The 16,455-nt window shown below is 47.5% G+C and overlaps 1 protein-coding gene across 6 annotated transcripts in view; it reads left to right on the top strand.

The window, feature by feature from the left end:
• Positions 1-2,962: 2,962 nt before the first annotated feature.
• Positions 2,963-16,455, top strand: part of FAM219A (family with sequence similarity 219 member A) — a 52,500-nt gene continuing 39,007 nt past the window's right edge. For 2 of the 6 annotated variants that reach the window (XM_045882565.3, XM_045882563.3), the window contains exon 1: positions 2,963-3,457. In XM_045882565.3, the coding sequence (XP_045738521.1) occupies positions 3,398-3,457 (60 nt within the window). In that variant the 5' untranslated portion in view covers positions 2,963-3,397. The remainder of the gene's footprint in view (positions 3,458-16,455) is intronic. The other 4 variants (XM_064579823.1, XM_064579822.1, XM_045882564.3 and 1 more) reach the window with 2 other exon arrangements.

Here is a 16,455-nt window from a genome sequence, read left to right as displayed (position 1 = left end):
AGAATAGCTCCAGGCATTCAGAACTCATATTCAATTCATTTTCAGAATTTAATATATTCCAGACATTGTGCTAGGTTCAGGGGACTCAACAATGAATGAGATAGACATGATCCTTGCTATCACTGAGTTTATAGTCTCAGGGGGCTATCACCCTATCCTGCCTCCAGAAAGGGGACTTAATCCCTTATAGAATATGACAGCCAAGCTGAGACTTGATGTATGGTCAGGAAATGAAGAGATTTGAGGCAGAGTGGCATGGAACAGGTGGCAGCAGATAGAAATGATTATACCAAGCAGGTAGAGAAAACAGCAGTGTGTGGAGGAGAAGAGAAGAGTGTGTGGATGTCATTTTCCAGGAAGTGTGGGCAGTTCAGTGTGCTGGGACTGTGGAATGTTCACAGAACAATAGTGGAATTTGAAGTAGGGTTGATAGCAAGACTAGATAGACCGTGCTAGGCCTTGCAGGCCATACAAAACAAGTCTGACTTTTGGGACTTTATCCTGAGAGCGAGAGGGAGCCATTGAAAGGTCTGATCAGTGGAGTGACACGAACAATGGAGTTAAACTCTTCTCTGTCCCCTAATAAGCTCCATCCTGACCTTCCCTTTCCACTGCAGGCATCCAAGTCATTGATACCACCTCCCTGAAGCTTTTCTACTGCTCCAACCTGCATGTCTCTCTTCCTGCCAGCCCCAGGAATCCCATCCTCTTTTATCTTTGTATGCCTGTGTTCTGTGTCCCCCACTGAACTGAGTTCCCAGAGGAAAGGCACAACTTCTCAAACCTCTCTAGACTGTCCTATGCCCAGATCACCATTAACCCAGATTGCCATTCACTGAGACAAGAGACTGAAGAATACAGCCTAGCACAACCCATCCTTTTCTCACACCCCACACACCAATATTTACACAATATTAAAACAACCCTTCCCTCCAGGGGGCAGTGCTGATATGTACAGGGTGAGTTGACCCAGGTTTCTCTGCTTCCTGTCTGCTGTCACCTCTCTCTGCTCTCAGTGAAACTAGCCTCTAATGTCTCCCCTAATGGGCTGGAGAAACTGACCCCAAGCTTGTTCAAACTATAAGGGCTAGAAAAGACAAATATCTGCAGTGACAGAAAGCAGTGGTTATCTGGGGGCGGGGAGTTGGGGAGAACTGACTGGAATGAGGCACAAGGAAACTCTGGGGGTAGAGGAAGTGTCCTCTATCTCAATCGTGGTGGTGGTTCACAACTATATAAATTTTTCAAAACTTGTCAACATGTACAATTAAAATGTTCATTTCATTGTATGTGAATAAGACATCAGTAATGCTGAATTTAAAACAAACTTCATGTAAATTAAAGTCAATAGGCCCAAGCACAATACATGAGCTTCAACACAGAGCTCAACCCCAACATAAAACTAGGGCATGGCCATACAGGAATATCAGCCTCCTCATGGTTGCAGAGATCTAAGAAAGATGAGTCCACCTGCTATGGAAAGCCCAGTGAAAGAAGCAAAGTAGCAAAGGCTAATATGGAGAAGGCCAGACCAAAATATGTAAAGTCACAAACATCATGGACACAGGTTTGCTCTCCAAACCTCAAAATACCTAGATCTGAGTGAGGAAAATTTAGAATAAATAAAAGAAGTCCTGCTTCACAGAGCCAGAAACTGCATATTAGTCCCAAGGTGATAACTCAAAAAGGGTTGGGAAAAAATGAATTCTTAAAGGACTGAGTGGCAACCACAGAGGGATCCTTGAGAAGCTGGGCCTTACCTCACCTTCCAGAGTGATGCTGGGGAGGAAAGTAGAACTCTGTACTTGGTGGGTGAAGGGGCTAACTCTTGGGTTTCCTGTGAGAAGGAATGACATCTGGCCAGGTGGCAACAAGGACCCAAAGTTCACATGGCTGAATGAGTCACAGGAGTGGCCCAGGAGCTCACAGCAGAGGGACACATGAGGCTCCAGAAATAGTCAGGGGCCAGTGTTTGGTGTGTGCAAGTGTGTGAGTAGGAGGTCAGGCAAGAATGGGCAAAAGGTCTCTCTCCTCTTCCTCTTTACCTGACCTCTGTCTCTTGACAAGTAGCCCAGCACAGAAAATCTAAGCCAAACTCCTGTATATAATCTGTTCTGTGTCTGCTGTACAATTCTCTTGCACTCCTTCTGTGGGCTCTCAAAGGCCTGTGTCCCCACCTAGCCCAGCACTGGGCATACAGCAAAGGGCTGGAAAGAGAATTTCTTTGGGACAAGAATGTGAGGGCAATGAGGGATGCATTAGTGGGAGTGAGGGTGGGGGGTAAGGAGGATAAGTTGGTCAGGAGAGTCTGTGGTATGAGTGGACAGAGGGAATGGAAAGGTGAGGGGACGACAAGTGGAAAGGGGACGGACGACAAGTGGAAATAGTGGGGCAGGGGCAGTGTGGGAGAGGAAGCTAGGATTAGAGGGGCAAAGGACAGGGTTAGAGGTCAGTGGGAACACAGGCCAGGGGTCACAGGGAAAGAGAAGGTTAAGGGTCAACAGGGAAAAGAAAATGAAGGATCAGTAGAAGTATGATCAGTGATCATTGGTGGCGAAGGTCAGAGGTCACTGGGAGAGAGCAGTCGGGATGTGTGTTTACCTGCCTACGAGGCGGCTGTTTCTGGGGCATCTTGGAAGAAGCAGGAAACACCTCAACACTTGGAACACCTACAAAATGCTCTCTTGCCTGAGGACAAGGAGTTTGTCCCCTCGATTACGCACAGGAAATCTGGATTCTTTTTCACTTCAATTCCCAGTCGCAGGGGTTCTTTGGGGACAGCCGTCGTTGTGGGTCCCCGCGCCCTTGCAGCATTGAATCTGCTCCTCCCTGACGCGGTTGCCCAGCAACCAACCGTTAGCCTAGGCGCAGGCGCCTCTGACGCCCCCTCTCGGCTCGAGGGAGAGGCGGGGCTGGGCGCGCGGGGAACCTCCGGCTCCACTAAGACCCGCCCCCTCAGGAATAATACGACCCTCGGCAGCTCGCAGTAGAACTCCGGCATGTGGGAGGGGCTGGGGCACCCAGGCACTGCCTCCTCATGAATAATGCAGGTTCAGGCGGTGTCCCGGACCCGGAAGTGGAGTTGCCGAGTCACCGCAGTGGCTGAGCTGCTGACAGGAGGCGGCGGCGGAGGAGGAGGCGAGGCAAGACCTGCGGCTTTGCCCGGCCACAGCCGCGGTAGCACTAAGGCAAGCCCACGGAGCCACGCCGGGCTCAGCCAGCCAGCGAACTTCCGGCCCCGAGCCCACCCCTCCATCTGCCCGGACGCTTGCCCGCCCGACTCGTCCCGGGCGGCCTAGTCTGCACCACCCACCCGACTCCTGGGGCCGCCGCCCCGCGCGGTCCCGTCGGCGTCCCTGGCCGCGCCCGGCCCCCGGCCCGCTCGCCCGCCGGCACCATGATGGAGGAGATCGACCGGTTCCAGGTGCCCACCGCGCACTCGGAGATGCAGCCGCTGGTGAGGGGGCGGGCGGCGGGCAGGCCAGGACCGGGAGGGGGCGCTGCCCGAGGGGGAGGGAGGGAATCAGGCCTTGGTAACTGCGGAGGGGACGCCTTAGAATGGGTCAAAGGGAGCCTTGAAATCGCATCGCGGGGGGAGGGAGGACTTGCAGGACAAGAAAACCGTGGGGAAATACGCGGGGTGACAGCAAAGAGGCCTGTAAAGGCTCAGGGCACCGTCAGCAGAGACAGGCCAAGGGAGCTACGGGGAGGGCCGTCGGATGGAACGTTTGGGGCACAATGGTGTACACTGCTAGTGGAGGCCCTTAGCTGGGAAAGGAAAGGAACTGTCATGGGGCACCGCCGCTGGCAGGCCCAGGGGGCTGGGATGAGAGGTGAGGAGCCGCTTAGCCCTAGAGGCCTGTGATGCCTCCTGTGGGCCAGGTGCAATTAGGCTAAAAGGGACTGGGAATAGGCTGGCAGAGGAGGAGGGGGCCAGCCCTCCAGTTCTCTGGTTAGAGATGGGAACGCGGGGCCGGGACCAAGGTCCGGTGGGGGCAGGGGGTCAGTGCAAGACCCCTGAATTCCGTTCTTCTCCTGAGGAGAGCGCAGGCAGTCTTAGGCAGGGGGTGCTACAGCCGGAGTCGCGGAGGAGAGAGAGCAGCGGGGAGGTGGAGAAACAGGGGCGCGGATGAGAGAGCTCGGGAACCGATGGGGGCGGGGTCGCGCTGGGGCCGCCAGTGCCCACCCTTTCGGAAGAGCCCCTAGCATCTTCGGCCTCCGTGCATTGAGTCTTTTCTGGGCGCCCATCCTGCTGCCTGTCCGCGGTCCCGGAGTCTGGGAGGAATGATGTCATCGTTGCCGGCGCGGAGGGCATGGAAGGGGGAGGGCGAGGCAGGCGACCGAGGCCAGCCCTAGGGGAGACCATGCCCGATGGCCACCGCTCAGGGGGGTTACCTGACTGGCTTGTACGCCCGGCGGTGGGCAGCTGGGCGAGAGGCGCCGCCGAGGCCTAGCCAGCTGATATAAGGAGAGGGGGAAGGGAGGGAGTGCCCTGCTCTGTTCACTTTTCCATCTCCCTTCTCCTTGGAGCCCGAAGGGGAGCTGGAAGGAGACAGGGCAGGCCAGGAGCCTGAACGTGTGGATGCACTATACTCTAAGCTCTGCTGGAGCAGAGCAGAGCTCTCCAAAGCTTGAAGATCTGGGGCTCCCTAAGGCTCCTCCTTCTATGTTAGATAGAGAGGTGAGGAATAGGTTCCACTCTTGGGCCTTTGGGCCCCTGGTTAAAGATGTGCTTTGTAGCTTCCTGAGCAAGTAACCTACCCATTACAGCAGACCAGACAGACCCTGGCAGGGACCGATGACCCACTCTAAGCCACACCTTTTGGGGGATGGTAGAGAGAATCATTAGGAGCCACCTATCAGGAGATAAGTGGCCTTTCCCCCTTTTTATGACTACTTAGTTCTAGAAGCCCAAACAGAGAAGCTTTACAGAAGTATACAATATGAAAGTGGGGAAAGAGATGCTGATGGACTTTTTTCCTAGACTGATGCCGTCATTGGAATATTTGGCGGCCAGAAAATCCTGATGAGAAGTCTGTCCCATGAACTGGAAGAACTTTAACTTTAACATTCCTTTCTGGATTATCTTTCCAGCCTGGTTTGTCAAACTAGATTGCCCTTCCAGTTCTTAGCATCTAATCAAGAATCAAAAGGGAGGGTGGATGAAGTAGGAGGAGGAGGTCCAAGTGAGTCAGGAGAAGAAAGCAATGAGTTAGTTCTTGCCTCCCATCTCAGGTTCCTAAGAAGGTAGGCAATAGTTGTCCAAGGAAAGGGGGGGAGGAATGGGGTCACAAGGCCTTCTTAGTTGTCCTTGGTGCCTTTGTTATTGCCTGAAGTTCTCAATGATAGTTTGAGTGAATAGTGATCCCAGAAAACTCCTGAGGTGCTTCTGGTCTCTGTGACTCTAGAGTAGAAATGCTTATGCAAGAAGGGACTTATCAGAAAAGGCTTCTTCAGACCTTTTTCTCGAAGGCTAAAGGAGCCCTTCTCTGCAAGAGGATACTTTGTTGAGGTTGATGAGAGCCTTTTGGAAGCATCAATACAGTCATCCCTCCATTTGGGGGCATAGACATTGCCCCAGAGACCTCTGCCTCTTGAAGTCTGTTCCCAGGTTGAAGTCTAGAGGATCCCTGGAACTTCTTAAATGCTCTGTGTATTATTGAGACCAGCAGACCCCTGCATGGGGTTTCTGAAAGAGCCTTTTTTCAGGGCATAAGGAATCAAAATGGTATACCACAGAGGAGAAGGGCAAAGTGGCTCTTTAGAGGTATTTGGGTAGACCATAAAAACTAGGGTCCCAGGCTTGGACTCAACTGTGACCTATTTCATTTTTTTACCATTATTTATTGAGACCTCTAGGAAGTCTCTCCTCTTCTCAGGACTCAGTTTTCTCATTTATGAAACGAAGACAAACTATCTCTTTAAAATTTAAACAAGAGCTCCTCACTCTGTCTTCCAAGGACTATCATAGGGAGCTGGTATCACTGTTTTAGCTAATTCATTCACCAGATATTTATGTAGTGTCTGCTCTGTTCCAGATATTACACGAGGTAGTGGGGACACAGTAGTTAGCAACACAGATACAGTTTGGCAGAAGTTTATTGTTCATGCCCACTCCTTCAGTGTGAGCCCCTCTGAAGGCAGAGTGGGGGCTGTTTCCTTTAGCCCTAATGGAAACAAGGCAATGCTGGTATCAGCATCTGGACCGAGCTGGACTGATGGAGGCCTGTCACAGGGACTCCATCATTAAAATAACCCTCCCTAGGGGGCGCCTGGGTGGCTCAGACTTTTAAGCGGCTGCCTTCGGCTCAGGTCATGATCCCAGAGTCCTGGGATCGCGTCCCGCATCAGGCTCCCTGCTCCTTGGGAGCCTACTTCTCCCTCTGCTTCTCTCTCTCTCTCTCTCTCTCTCTCTGTCTCTCATGAATAAATAAATAAAATCTTAAAAAAAAAATAATAACCCTCCCTAGCCCATAGTGGTGGAAAGAATCCAGAAGGCATTCTTTACTTGAAAAGCTCTTCTAGGGAAAGAAGATTTTTATTATTTTTTTTTATTTACTTGAAAGAGAACCTCAAGCTTGAAAAGGAGGCCTAAGGGAGTGGCAGGAGCTGGGAGAGAAGGCACAGCCGGCAGATCTGGGTGTTTCCAAGGTGCTAATTTAAGCATTAGTTCTCAGCTAGTGGGAGGAAGAGGAAGAGATCCCTGCCCTGTTGTTGCTGCTGCTGTTGCCACAGCTGCGTGGAGCCTCCTGTCTGGGATGGGAGTTTGCCTGAAAGGAGTGGCTTCCCTTCTTTTCCCATCACAATTATTTAATTGGCCCGGCTGCATCTCAGCAGCTGAACCAGGCCTGGGCCTATCACTGAGAGCTCCCCAGGGGCTCTTCCTGTCTCCTTATGAAAGGAATGAGAATTCCTCTTGGAGACCTAGTCCCCGTGCTCCACTCCTGCTGTGTTCATCTCCTAGACAATCCTGAGTGTTTCTAACCACTCAGATTTTCCCAAAGAAATTGCCAGCGATAGGCCTACCTTGTACTCAGTTCTGTGTCCAAGCCACACATGCACCTCACTGATCTAGGGAAGCTCCCAGATGTCCGAGTCTCTCTGTTGAGCAGTTGGATTGAATTTGGGCTGTTGCTTATGTGAGCAGCAGGGATAGGCTCTCTGGCCTTATTTGTCTGTTGGGCTGATTGGTGCAGCCTCTCAGTCTATGTCTTCTCTTTGGCTGCAATTGGAGAGGAAGAGATTGCAAAAACAAAAACAAAACAAGAAACAAACAAAAAAAACCCAAATGGAGCTTTTAAGGACTTAATTATGTCAGGTAAAAATCTTATCTCCTGTGCTCTCAGAGACCTAAGAGACCAGGAAAAAAAAAAAAAAAAAAGCATATGGCACCAGATGGGGTCTCTGTACGTCTGAAAGAAATGCTAGTCTGTCCTCTTTGAAACCGATATTATCTGTTAACTCATTTGTTTAATTCACGAGCATATGCTCATTTCCGGGTACTTTAAGGATAGAGACAAGATTTCTCTAGTAGGTGGCCAGGAAAAGGATGGGCTCAAACAGCTATAGGAAGCTTTTAGGTATATGTCAGGAAAGAATGGAAATCAGTGGAGGGTGCTCCTGAGAAAAATAGTGCCCCTTGGGAGAAGATGAGGAATGCTGAAGTTTTGACCCTTTGACCACATGATTTTGGAAAGATGTCTCAGACTCCTCCTGCCTCTTGACAGTCAGAGATGGGGTTGGTCAAGACAGTAATTCAGTGAGTAGGCCATAGCAGCTCCTGAAAGTGGCAGAGAGAACATTGTAAAGATAGCAGGAGGCCACTGTGAAAAATTGACCTATGTGTATTCTGTGGTCTGGGAGCCTTTAGTTGCCTTCTTGTAGTCAGATGACTTCTCAGTTTAAGGGTAGATTCTCCTAGTGGGTCCATGTGGCTTATGAACCAGTAGTATTTCTCAGGTTCTGGGAAGAGGCACATCTTTCTCTCCTTTCGTATATTGCAAAGGGAGGATCAGGTTTGCTCAGGTCTCCCCCTTCTCCTTTACTACTCCTCTCTTTAGTCAACAAACACGAAGAACCTACTTTCTGCCAGATGTTGCGCCGGGCTTGATAACACAGAACCTTGCTTGCTTCAGGGATATACACGGTCAAGATGGATTGAGGTACTGCAGGTGAGTGTAGTGAGCACTGCACAAAGTAAGAACCAGCTCAAGCAGGGCCAAAGGAAAATAGGAAGTGCTCTCATCAAGTGATCAGGGAAGGCTTCACAGAGGAAACACTGCTGAACTGGTGCTTAGAAGAAGACTAGCAGCTTGGCAGACCAATAAGATGAGGTGAGGGCAAGCGTTCCAGCCAAAGAGCCTGGAGGAAGAAACAAAAGGGCACATTTGAATGAATGAAGGGTTTAATTAAAGGAATAACATGATCAAATTTGGGTTTAGGACTATCACTCCAGGAGTGGATGAGAAATGGGAGAAGGTGAGATTGGAGGTTGGGAAACTAAAATGGAGGTGGTGCAGTACAAATCCAGGAAAGAGATGATGAAAGCCTACACTAAAGCAGCAAGAGAGGAGGGACTCATGCACAGATACTAATAAAGTGGAATAAGCAGGATATGGTACCTGTTTAGAGGTCTGGTGGAGAGGTAGGGAGTCAAGGATGACTCCCAGGTTTCCAGCATGGATATCTGGAAGGCAAGAGGCACCATCACCACCGTGGGAAATTGAGGGGAGGGAGTCTGTGTACCTCTTGGCTTCAGGGAGCTTCTCTCTGAGAAAGCTACTTCTGTTCCTTTGCTCTGCTGTTGAAACTGCATTCTTGGGGTTATGAGGGACTCAGGAGGACTGGAAAGCCAAGGACCAGAGTGATTCTGGCCCCAACAGCCTCAAAAAGGATACTGAGAAATGTGCTTACCTGCCACTGAATATTTTTCCCCTGAAACCTGCTTTGGTGAATGCAAGTGAATTGGTGGCAGCAAGGAGCGATGGTGTGTTGTTGTTGTTGTTGTTGTTGTTGTTGTTGTTGTTTCCCAGCAGCACTTTGATGAAGGAAAAGTAAAATCCTTTGTTGGCTAAGAGAGTGTTTTATGTTGCAGTTTCTGGCCTGGCCTTCTACCTTTATCCTGGTTAAGCTTATAACATTTTTCTCTCTAATTGGTTGAGCTGGGCTCTTGTACTGATTTCTTTTTTTTTTTTCTTTAAAGATTTGATTCATTTATTTATTTGAGAGAGAAAGCGCACACGGAGGGAGGAGCAGAAGAAGCAGACTCTGTGCTGAGCCTGACACAGAGCTCTATCCCACAACCCCGAGATCACAATCGGAGCCGAAATCAAGAGCCAGATGTTTAACTGACTGAGTCACCCAGGCGTTCCTCACTGATTTCTTTCAGAATAGATGTGTGAGTTACTGCTTCACCTTCAAGAGTCAGAATGGAAAAGGACACATACCTGCCTTCTCTGACACCAGCCTGGAAAGCTGCACTTAGGGAAAAAGCAGTTTCCAGGCTGCTATCTTCCAGGCGGGGTATGCCAAGGGAGCATGCTTCTGGAGTGAGATCGCTCAGAGGTGACTTGTTGCCTTAAAGGCTCCAAGTATAGTCTTTGTAGGTAGGTGCTTCAGGTAGGTGCTGAGTGTCGGGCTGAATCAGTTCCAGCCCCCAGCTGCCTGCTGCTTTTTACTGACTATCACTCGGAGTGAAAAGAAATGGAAAACAGAGGGGCGCCTGGGTGGCTCAATCAGTTAAGCGTCCAACTCTTGATTTCGGCTCAGGCCATGATCTCAGGGTCGGGAAATCGAGCCCTGTGTTGGGCTCTGTGCTCAGTGTGAAGTCTGCTGAGATTCTCAATCCCTCTTCCTCTGCCCCTGTATGTGCGCACACTCTCTCTCTCTCTCAAATAAGTAAGTAAATTTTTAAAAAAGAAAGAAAGAAAAAGAAATGGAAACCAGAGCCTTCTTAACTTAAACCTGATTCACCTCAGGGACTCACTCCCCTCCTTGAAAGGGCAGATGGAGCCTTGTGTCTAGGAAGGTTATAGGAGACTCAGCTTCTTGGGCTTAGCTGCTTCATGCCTTCCAGTAGACCCTGGGAGAATGGGTGCAGGGAGGCCCAAAGGGGACAGGAAGAGGAGAATCGGGCTAACAGCAGATACCCACAGATGCTGGCTGAAGAAAGCAAGAGGCGTGGCTAAGCAGGCTCTCAAGTCATTGTTTCCTAAGGAGACTCTAGTGGGAATGTGGCCATCTGGGCCAGAGAAAGGAAGGAAGGAAGGAGGCAGAGCTGGGACCAGCTTTGGATCCGGCTCTGCTCTGGAGTTCAGAAATTGGCACATGACCCAGAGGCTTCACTGTGGGGCAGCCAAGTGAACTCCTGGGCTCTAGAGAGGGACTCGAGAGGGGAAGTCCACTAGAAAGGAGGCCCAGGAGGTCTGGCCTGGGGGACTTGTAGACAGGAGCCAGTAGGAGTTCACTCTAGGTCTTAACCTTCTTAGGAGCCAGTTCAAACGGATATGTATTTGCATGTTGTTATTCAGCGATGTCAAATTGAGGATTAATTGGTTGTGGTTCTTGAGGGTCAATTTTAAGTTTCTGTGATGATGATGATGTATGTGTGTGCCTAAGATGGAACTAATGGCCACAAAGAGTGTTTGACCGTTCTAGCCCTGAGGAGTGTAACTATGACAAAAGGCCATGCCCAGGCAGAAATGGGCTCAGCTCCTGTGGTACCTAGCCTGGTTTTGCCCGTTTTCATCACCAGACTCTTGACTGTCATTACCAGAGTCTATCCCATCTATCTGTTTAAAACAACACCTGAAGGGGTACTTTAAGATTTATTGAATTAACTGCATCTAAATCATGGAGTGAGAACTATATGTACTTTACTATGTAGTTAAGTTAAACATAATTATGTACAAATTATAAATGATTTATAGTTCCCCATATTAATTTCCAGTTTTATCCTTATAAAGGAATTGGTGAAGCCCTGAGCCAAGGATGGCTTAGACCAGCATTTCTTTTGGTATAATCCTTAGAAACATTGATCCTTTGAGATACTTTATGGGGGACTAAAAATGATCTATAGACAAATTCACTACACACTCTATCCCATCACAATGTTTACTAGTGTTTTAAAGGCTCTGAGAAGTCCTGCAATAAAGAAACCTTTCCAGCTTTGTTTAACTCAGTGTTTTACAAGCTTGTGTAACTATGGGACCTTTTTCATGTTACATCTATTAACATCTTACAGAACCAGTGTGGTTTGTGGAATATTCTTTGGGAAACTCTGTCTTAGAAATTAGTCTCTCAGGGCATCTGGGTGGCTCAATTGGCTAAGTGTCTAACTCTTGGTTTCAGTTCAGGTCATGATCTCAGGGTCGTGAGATCAAGCCCCACATGGGGCTTCATGCTCAGTGCCCACTCTGCTTGAGATTCTTACCCTCTCCCTTCCCCTGCTCTCTCTCTCTCTCTCAAAAAAATAAATAAAATCTTCAAAAAAAAAAAAAAGAAATTAGTCTTTCTTCTGATTCAGTCTAGATTTATAGTCTTCCCAGTTCTTTTGAGCCTCTTTTATAATCCACACCATTTTGCTCCATGCTAGTCTGTAATGGGATGTTGTTGCTTTGTGTCAGGGTCCATTATTGCCATCAGCAGGAAGTTCTTAGTGAACTTTGGTCAATGCAAAAGCAAATACCTAGTGCCTAGTTTTTCTCATGATAATGTTAAAGGGGTTTTACTTCCTTTCAAGTCCCTCTACTAAATGTTGGTCTGGTGAAATCAGTATTTTGTACAAATTATGTACAAATTATAAATGATTTATAGTTCCCCATATTTTACCATTAACCTTTTTTTGACAGCTTCATTGAGATATTGAGATATAATTCATATACGTACACTTTACCCATTTAGTACTTTACTTTGTGTGGCTGCTGCTTGCCTCAGTTCTGTTTCTCCTTTGTAGCTGTGGGCTGTGCTCTGCCCTTCTGTGTTCTGCTATGCAGGAGAGAATATAAAGATTATAGTCATCAGAAAGAAATCTCTCATCAGAAGGAATCCCATCTCAATTGGGATTTAAGCTGAAAAAAAAAAAATGATTCCCTGATTGGGTAGGTGCCTCAGCACTTCCTTTGGAGTACCATTAAATATGCCCCCTGGTCATAGCAGTTCAGGAGGAATTCCCACAAAATCATTTTACACTCCCTACTCTGTGGGCTACATAAAGCATGAATGATAAGCAGGTTTCACCCCTTTATGCCAATGCCCATTGATCAGTAGTGGCTGCCTGGAGCTTGTGTTAAGGTGGATTCTGAGGCAGAGTCCTGGTTCAGTGAGAAAGAGTGATATAGTTGATTATCCATGTCTGCCATAGTCTTCAGCAGGGGAAACATTGTTCCTGCTTGCCATCCTGGCAGCCCTGAGCCCTGAGTCATCATAGTTATCCTAGGCAAAGAACACAGGAAAGAAGGAATCTTGGAGATGTTAGGCAGCTCAGCAATCTGTTTCACGGACGGGCTGGAGTCTTATAATATGGCTCTTTAAAAAATAAATGGAGAAAACGGATCTTTCCTGCCCTCATATTCAGCATGGATTTTTGAAGTATTGACTTCATATAAATTTAATAATCCTTTGGAAATCAGCCAGGCAAGAGGAAGTAACCTTGACTCTGCTGAGCGAGAATAAGAGGGGAAAAGAGGCAGATTGAGGAAGAGACCTCATAAGTACCATAAAAGTGGCTGGCCACACTTCAGATGAAACTATAGCCCCTTGATTAAAGGATTAAGGAGAAGGAATAGGCTACAAGAGGAGACCCTGAAGCCAGCAGTTACTGGAGAAGAAAGGCCCTCCTGTGGACTATACAGCCTTAGCATTCTTTTTCTCTCAGGCTAACCAAGCCCTGCATTTTCCTTCTACCATTTTCCCAGAGACTGGTTTCCAAATCTCCAGTTATCCTGGCTGCTGTAGTGGATTTTTTGAGTTTTTCACCTCTGGAACTAGACCTCTCCATGCGATCTGACTGGCGCAGATTACTGTGGGGCAGCCGCTATCCATAATATTGATAATTGCACTTCTACGATTATCAGTTGAGGTTTCATGATCATATTTAATAGCTGTACCTGTTGTTATATTGAACTCAAGAGACATCTGAAATAGGGCAGATTTTTGCCTTAGCAGTGTACAATCAAGGCAAAAACCTGGAATCACATCTTGGGCTAGGCTGGCTGCTAATACAGGTAAGGGTCCACTGGTGCTAGGGAAATGGTGGTTTCATATTGATTAGAAATTATGCCACATGTATGTAATTGATTCTTACTCTCAGAGAGGTAGCTGGCTGAATTCAGCAATATGGAATTTGAATCTAGGCGAGGCTATGTGATTGGGTAGGCTAGGGTAGATCTTCAGAGAGCTAGTATTTATGTGGACAGAAAACTTCATGTCAGTCTACTATGTGATGTAGCCATGAGCAGAGCTAATGTGCTCTTGAGCTGCATTCAGGTCCTAGGAGTTCAGGTCCTTGGAGGTGACAGGTCAGTGCTATCTGAAGTCCTGTGTTCTATGCTGATGCCATTATTCAAGAGGGGAAGTGGCTGGGGTGAAGGAAGGAGTCAAAACCTCACCATGTGAGCACAGTTGGTAGAACTGAGGCTGTTCAGCCTGGGGGAAAAAATAGTTGCAGGGAAAGCACTTTAAGGTTTCAAATGCCTAAAGAACTGGAGTTAAGAAAGGAAAAACAGGCCTAATATTACCTGTGGCTTCACAGAGAGGAACCAGGGCCTTGGGTTGGGAGTGTGAACATGCTTCTATCTCTGGGCTTCATTGCCTTCCGTTCCCTGTGGTAGCAATTCTTAAACTGGGCCAGAGGCCAGGGCACTGGAATACATGTTGCTCTCTGCAAAATGCCACACTAAAGTAGGAGCTAGGAACAACACTCTAGCAATAAACGTGGCTCTATTGATGTGTGTGTAATATAAACATGCCTAAAAAATCCACTGTAGAATGAGTAGCAACTCTCCTACTTTTCTGTTAATAATGTGTTTGCTAATTTTTCCTATCTTTCAAGCCTATCACAAAAATGCCACCTTCTTCATGCACTCTTTTCTGTCCTCCAATTAGGTATAAACTCCCCATTCTACCTGTTCTGAGGTCCAAATACATTTTCTTTAGAATGTGAAGTTTATGGATGCAGTTATCCTTATTGTAAATTCCTTTCTAAGGTAGATGAAAAGATGTTTCCAAAGCACCTGAAGCACCTTGTGAAATAGATTGGGAAAGTCATTTTTGCCCATTTTATAGATATGCAAGCAGAATCCCAGAAAGGTAAATAGGCTTGGCCTTAACCCAGCTGGAGGTTGGCATGGCCTAGACTAGAACACAGGTATCCTGACTCCCAGGCCCATGATATTCCCTTACAATTTGGGACCTGATTAAGTTCTTTTGCATCAACTTAAACTTCTACACTGGCTTTTGAGGCATCTACACTAAGCTTTGCCCCTCCCAGGTGGCCATATTTTCTACCATTCATGCCAACTTTCTTTCTAGTAGGTCAAGCCAGGCCCCTCACCTCCTCTTGTCTATTGGTATCTTGAGGCCTCCTCTCCTCCTTTTTGTTTTTTTAAAGTTTATTTAAGTAATCTCTCTACCCAACATGGGGCTCAAACTCATGATCCTGAGACCAAGGGTCACATGTTCTTTCAACTGAGCCAGCCAGGCACCCCAAGGCCTCCTCTCCTCTTAAGAATTCTCTCCGCCCTCCTCCTCTGCCTATCCCACTCCTGTCTATCCTTCAGAAGACCATATAAACTCCCTTTCTCCAGGAAGCCTTCCCTGACCATAATAGTAAGCTCTCAACCATCCCCAAAGCCTCTATAACCTCTAGCACATAACTTGATACATACGATATCCTAATTTGAGGGATCCACTTTGATGTGCTATGTTGTGAGCCTCATCACCCCAATGCCCCTTTTAACTCCTTGGCAAATAGTTCTGCCCCTAGAACTTATAGTCTGGCAAAAAAGAAACTTTCTGTCATGAAACAGAACTACAGAAGAAACAGAACTACTGCAGCTGGTTTCTTTAAAGATGAGTAAGAAAGGAGAGGATGTTGGGAAGTCCTCTAGATGGGACCAGTAGAGACCCAGAGGAGAATGAGTGGTTGGGAGTTAGTGAGTGGAATAGAAGGTACATGTGGGGAATTGTGGAAGATTCAAGGGCATACATGGATGGGGGCACTCATTCATTATTCACAAAATACCATTGTCAGGGGCACCTGGCTGGCTCAGTCAGTAGAGCATATGACTCTTGATCTCAGGGTTGTAAGTTCAAGCCCCACGTTGGGTGTAGAGAGTACTTAAAAATAAAATCTTAAAAAAAAAACAAAACAACACATTGGGAATCTGCTATATGCAAGACATTGTACCAGACACGGGGAATAATATGATGAATAAAGCAAACATGGTCCCTGCCTTTATGAGCTGGCAGTCCAATGGGAGAGACAGACACTAAACAAATGAAGTGTGCTAACAAAATCACAATTACAAACCATGACAAGTGATGGCAAAGACAAGAACAAGGTAGCATGAGAGAGAATAATAATGCCTTACACATTAGATTGGGGATGTCAGGTAAGGCTCCAATGAGAAAGTAATGTTTGGGGCAGCTGGCTGGCTCCATCAGTAGAGCACGTAACTCTTGATCTCGGGTTTTAAGTTCGAGCTCCACATTGGGTGTAGAGATTACTTAAAAATAAAATCTTTAGGGGCGCCTGGATGGCTCAGTTGGTTGAGAGTCTGCCTGCAGCTCAGGTCATGATCCTGGGGTCCTGGGATCGAGCCCTGCGTCGGGCTCCCTGCTCAGTGGGGAGCCTGCTTCTCCCTCTCCTTCTGCCACCCCCCCCCCCCACCTCCCACTTGTGCTCTCTGGCTCTCTCTGTCAAATAAATAAATAAAATCTTTTTAAAAAAAAAATAATAAAATCTTTTTAAAAAAGTAATGTTTAGCTCAGACCATAGAATGAGAAGGACCTTGAATGCCCTGACATTGAGTGACTTGCTTCATGTTCCCCAGTGGGGTGGGGGCTCCCAGAATTGGTAGTCTGAATCCCTTACAAACTGACCTTTCTTCCTCCTCTCCCTTTGCAGCATTAGGTAAGTTTTCAGGAGGGAAGGACATAGGAGAACATAGGAAGGCTGGTCCAACTTCTCTCCCATAGGTAGCATAACCGGTGACTGTGCTACCACCTTTGTTGGGAGGCTGGAGAAGCTATTAATAGAGTTGTGATGTGTAATATTTAGTGAGCACTTTGACTCTCCTGAAGAAGAGCTCCTACCTGAGTCTTCCAACATTGTATGACTTGCACACATCCTCCTGGAGATGGAAAAAAATATCTGGAGCTCTTGAAGGGAAGAGAGTGCCAGCCTGGATGTCTTGTTCTTTGTGTATCAGGCATGGGGTTCACATTCTTCTTACC

The sequence above is a fragment of the Mirounga angustirostris genome, unplaced genomic scaffold (assembly GCF_029215605.1).
Source record: "Mirounga angustirostris isolate CCGP_5_RB_7025 unplaced genomic scaffold, mMirAng1.0.hap1 SCAF_15, whole genome shotgun sequence".
Lineage (NCBI taxonomy): Eukaryota > Metazoa > Chordata > Mammalia > Carnivora > Phocidae > Mirounga > Mirounga angustirostris.
The sequence above is the reverse complement of the archived record's forward strand: the minus strand, read 5'-3'. Positions and strand labels throughout refer to the sequence as shown.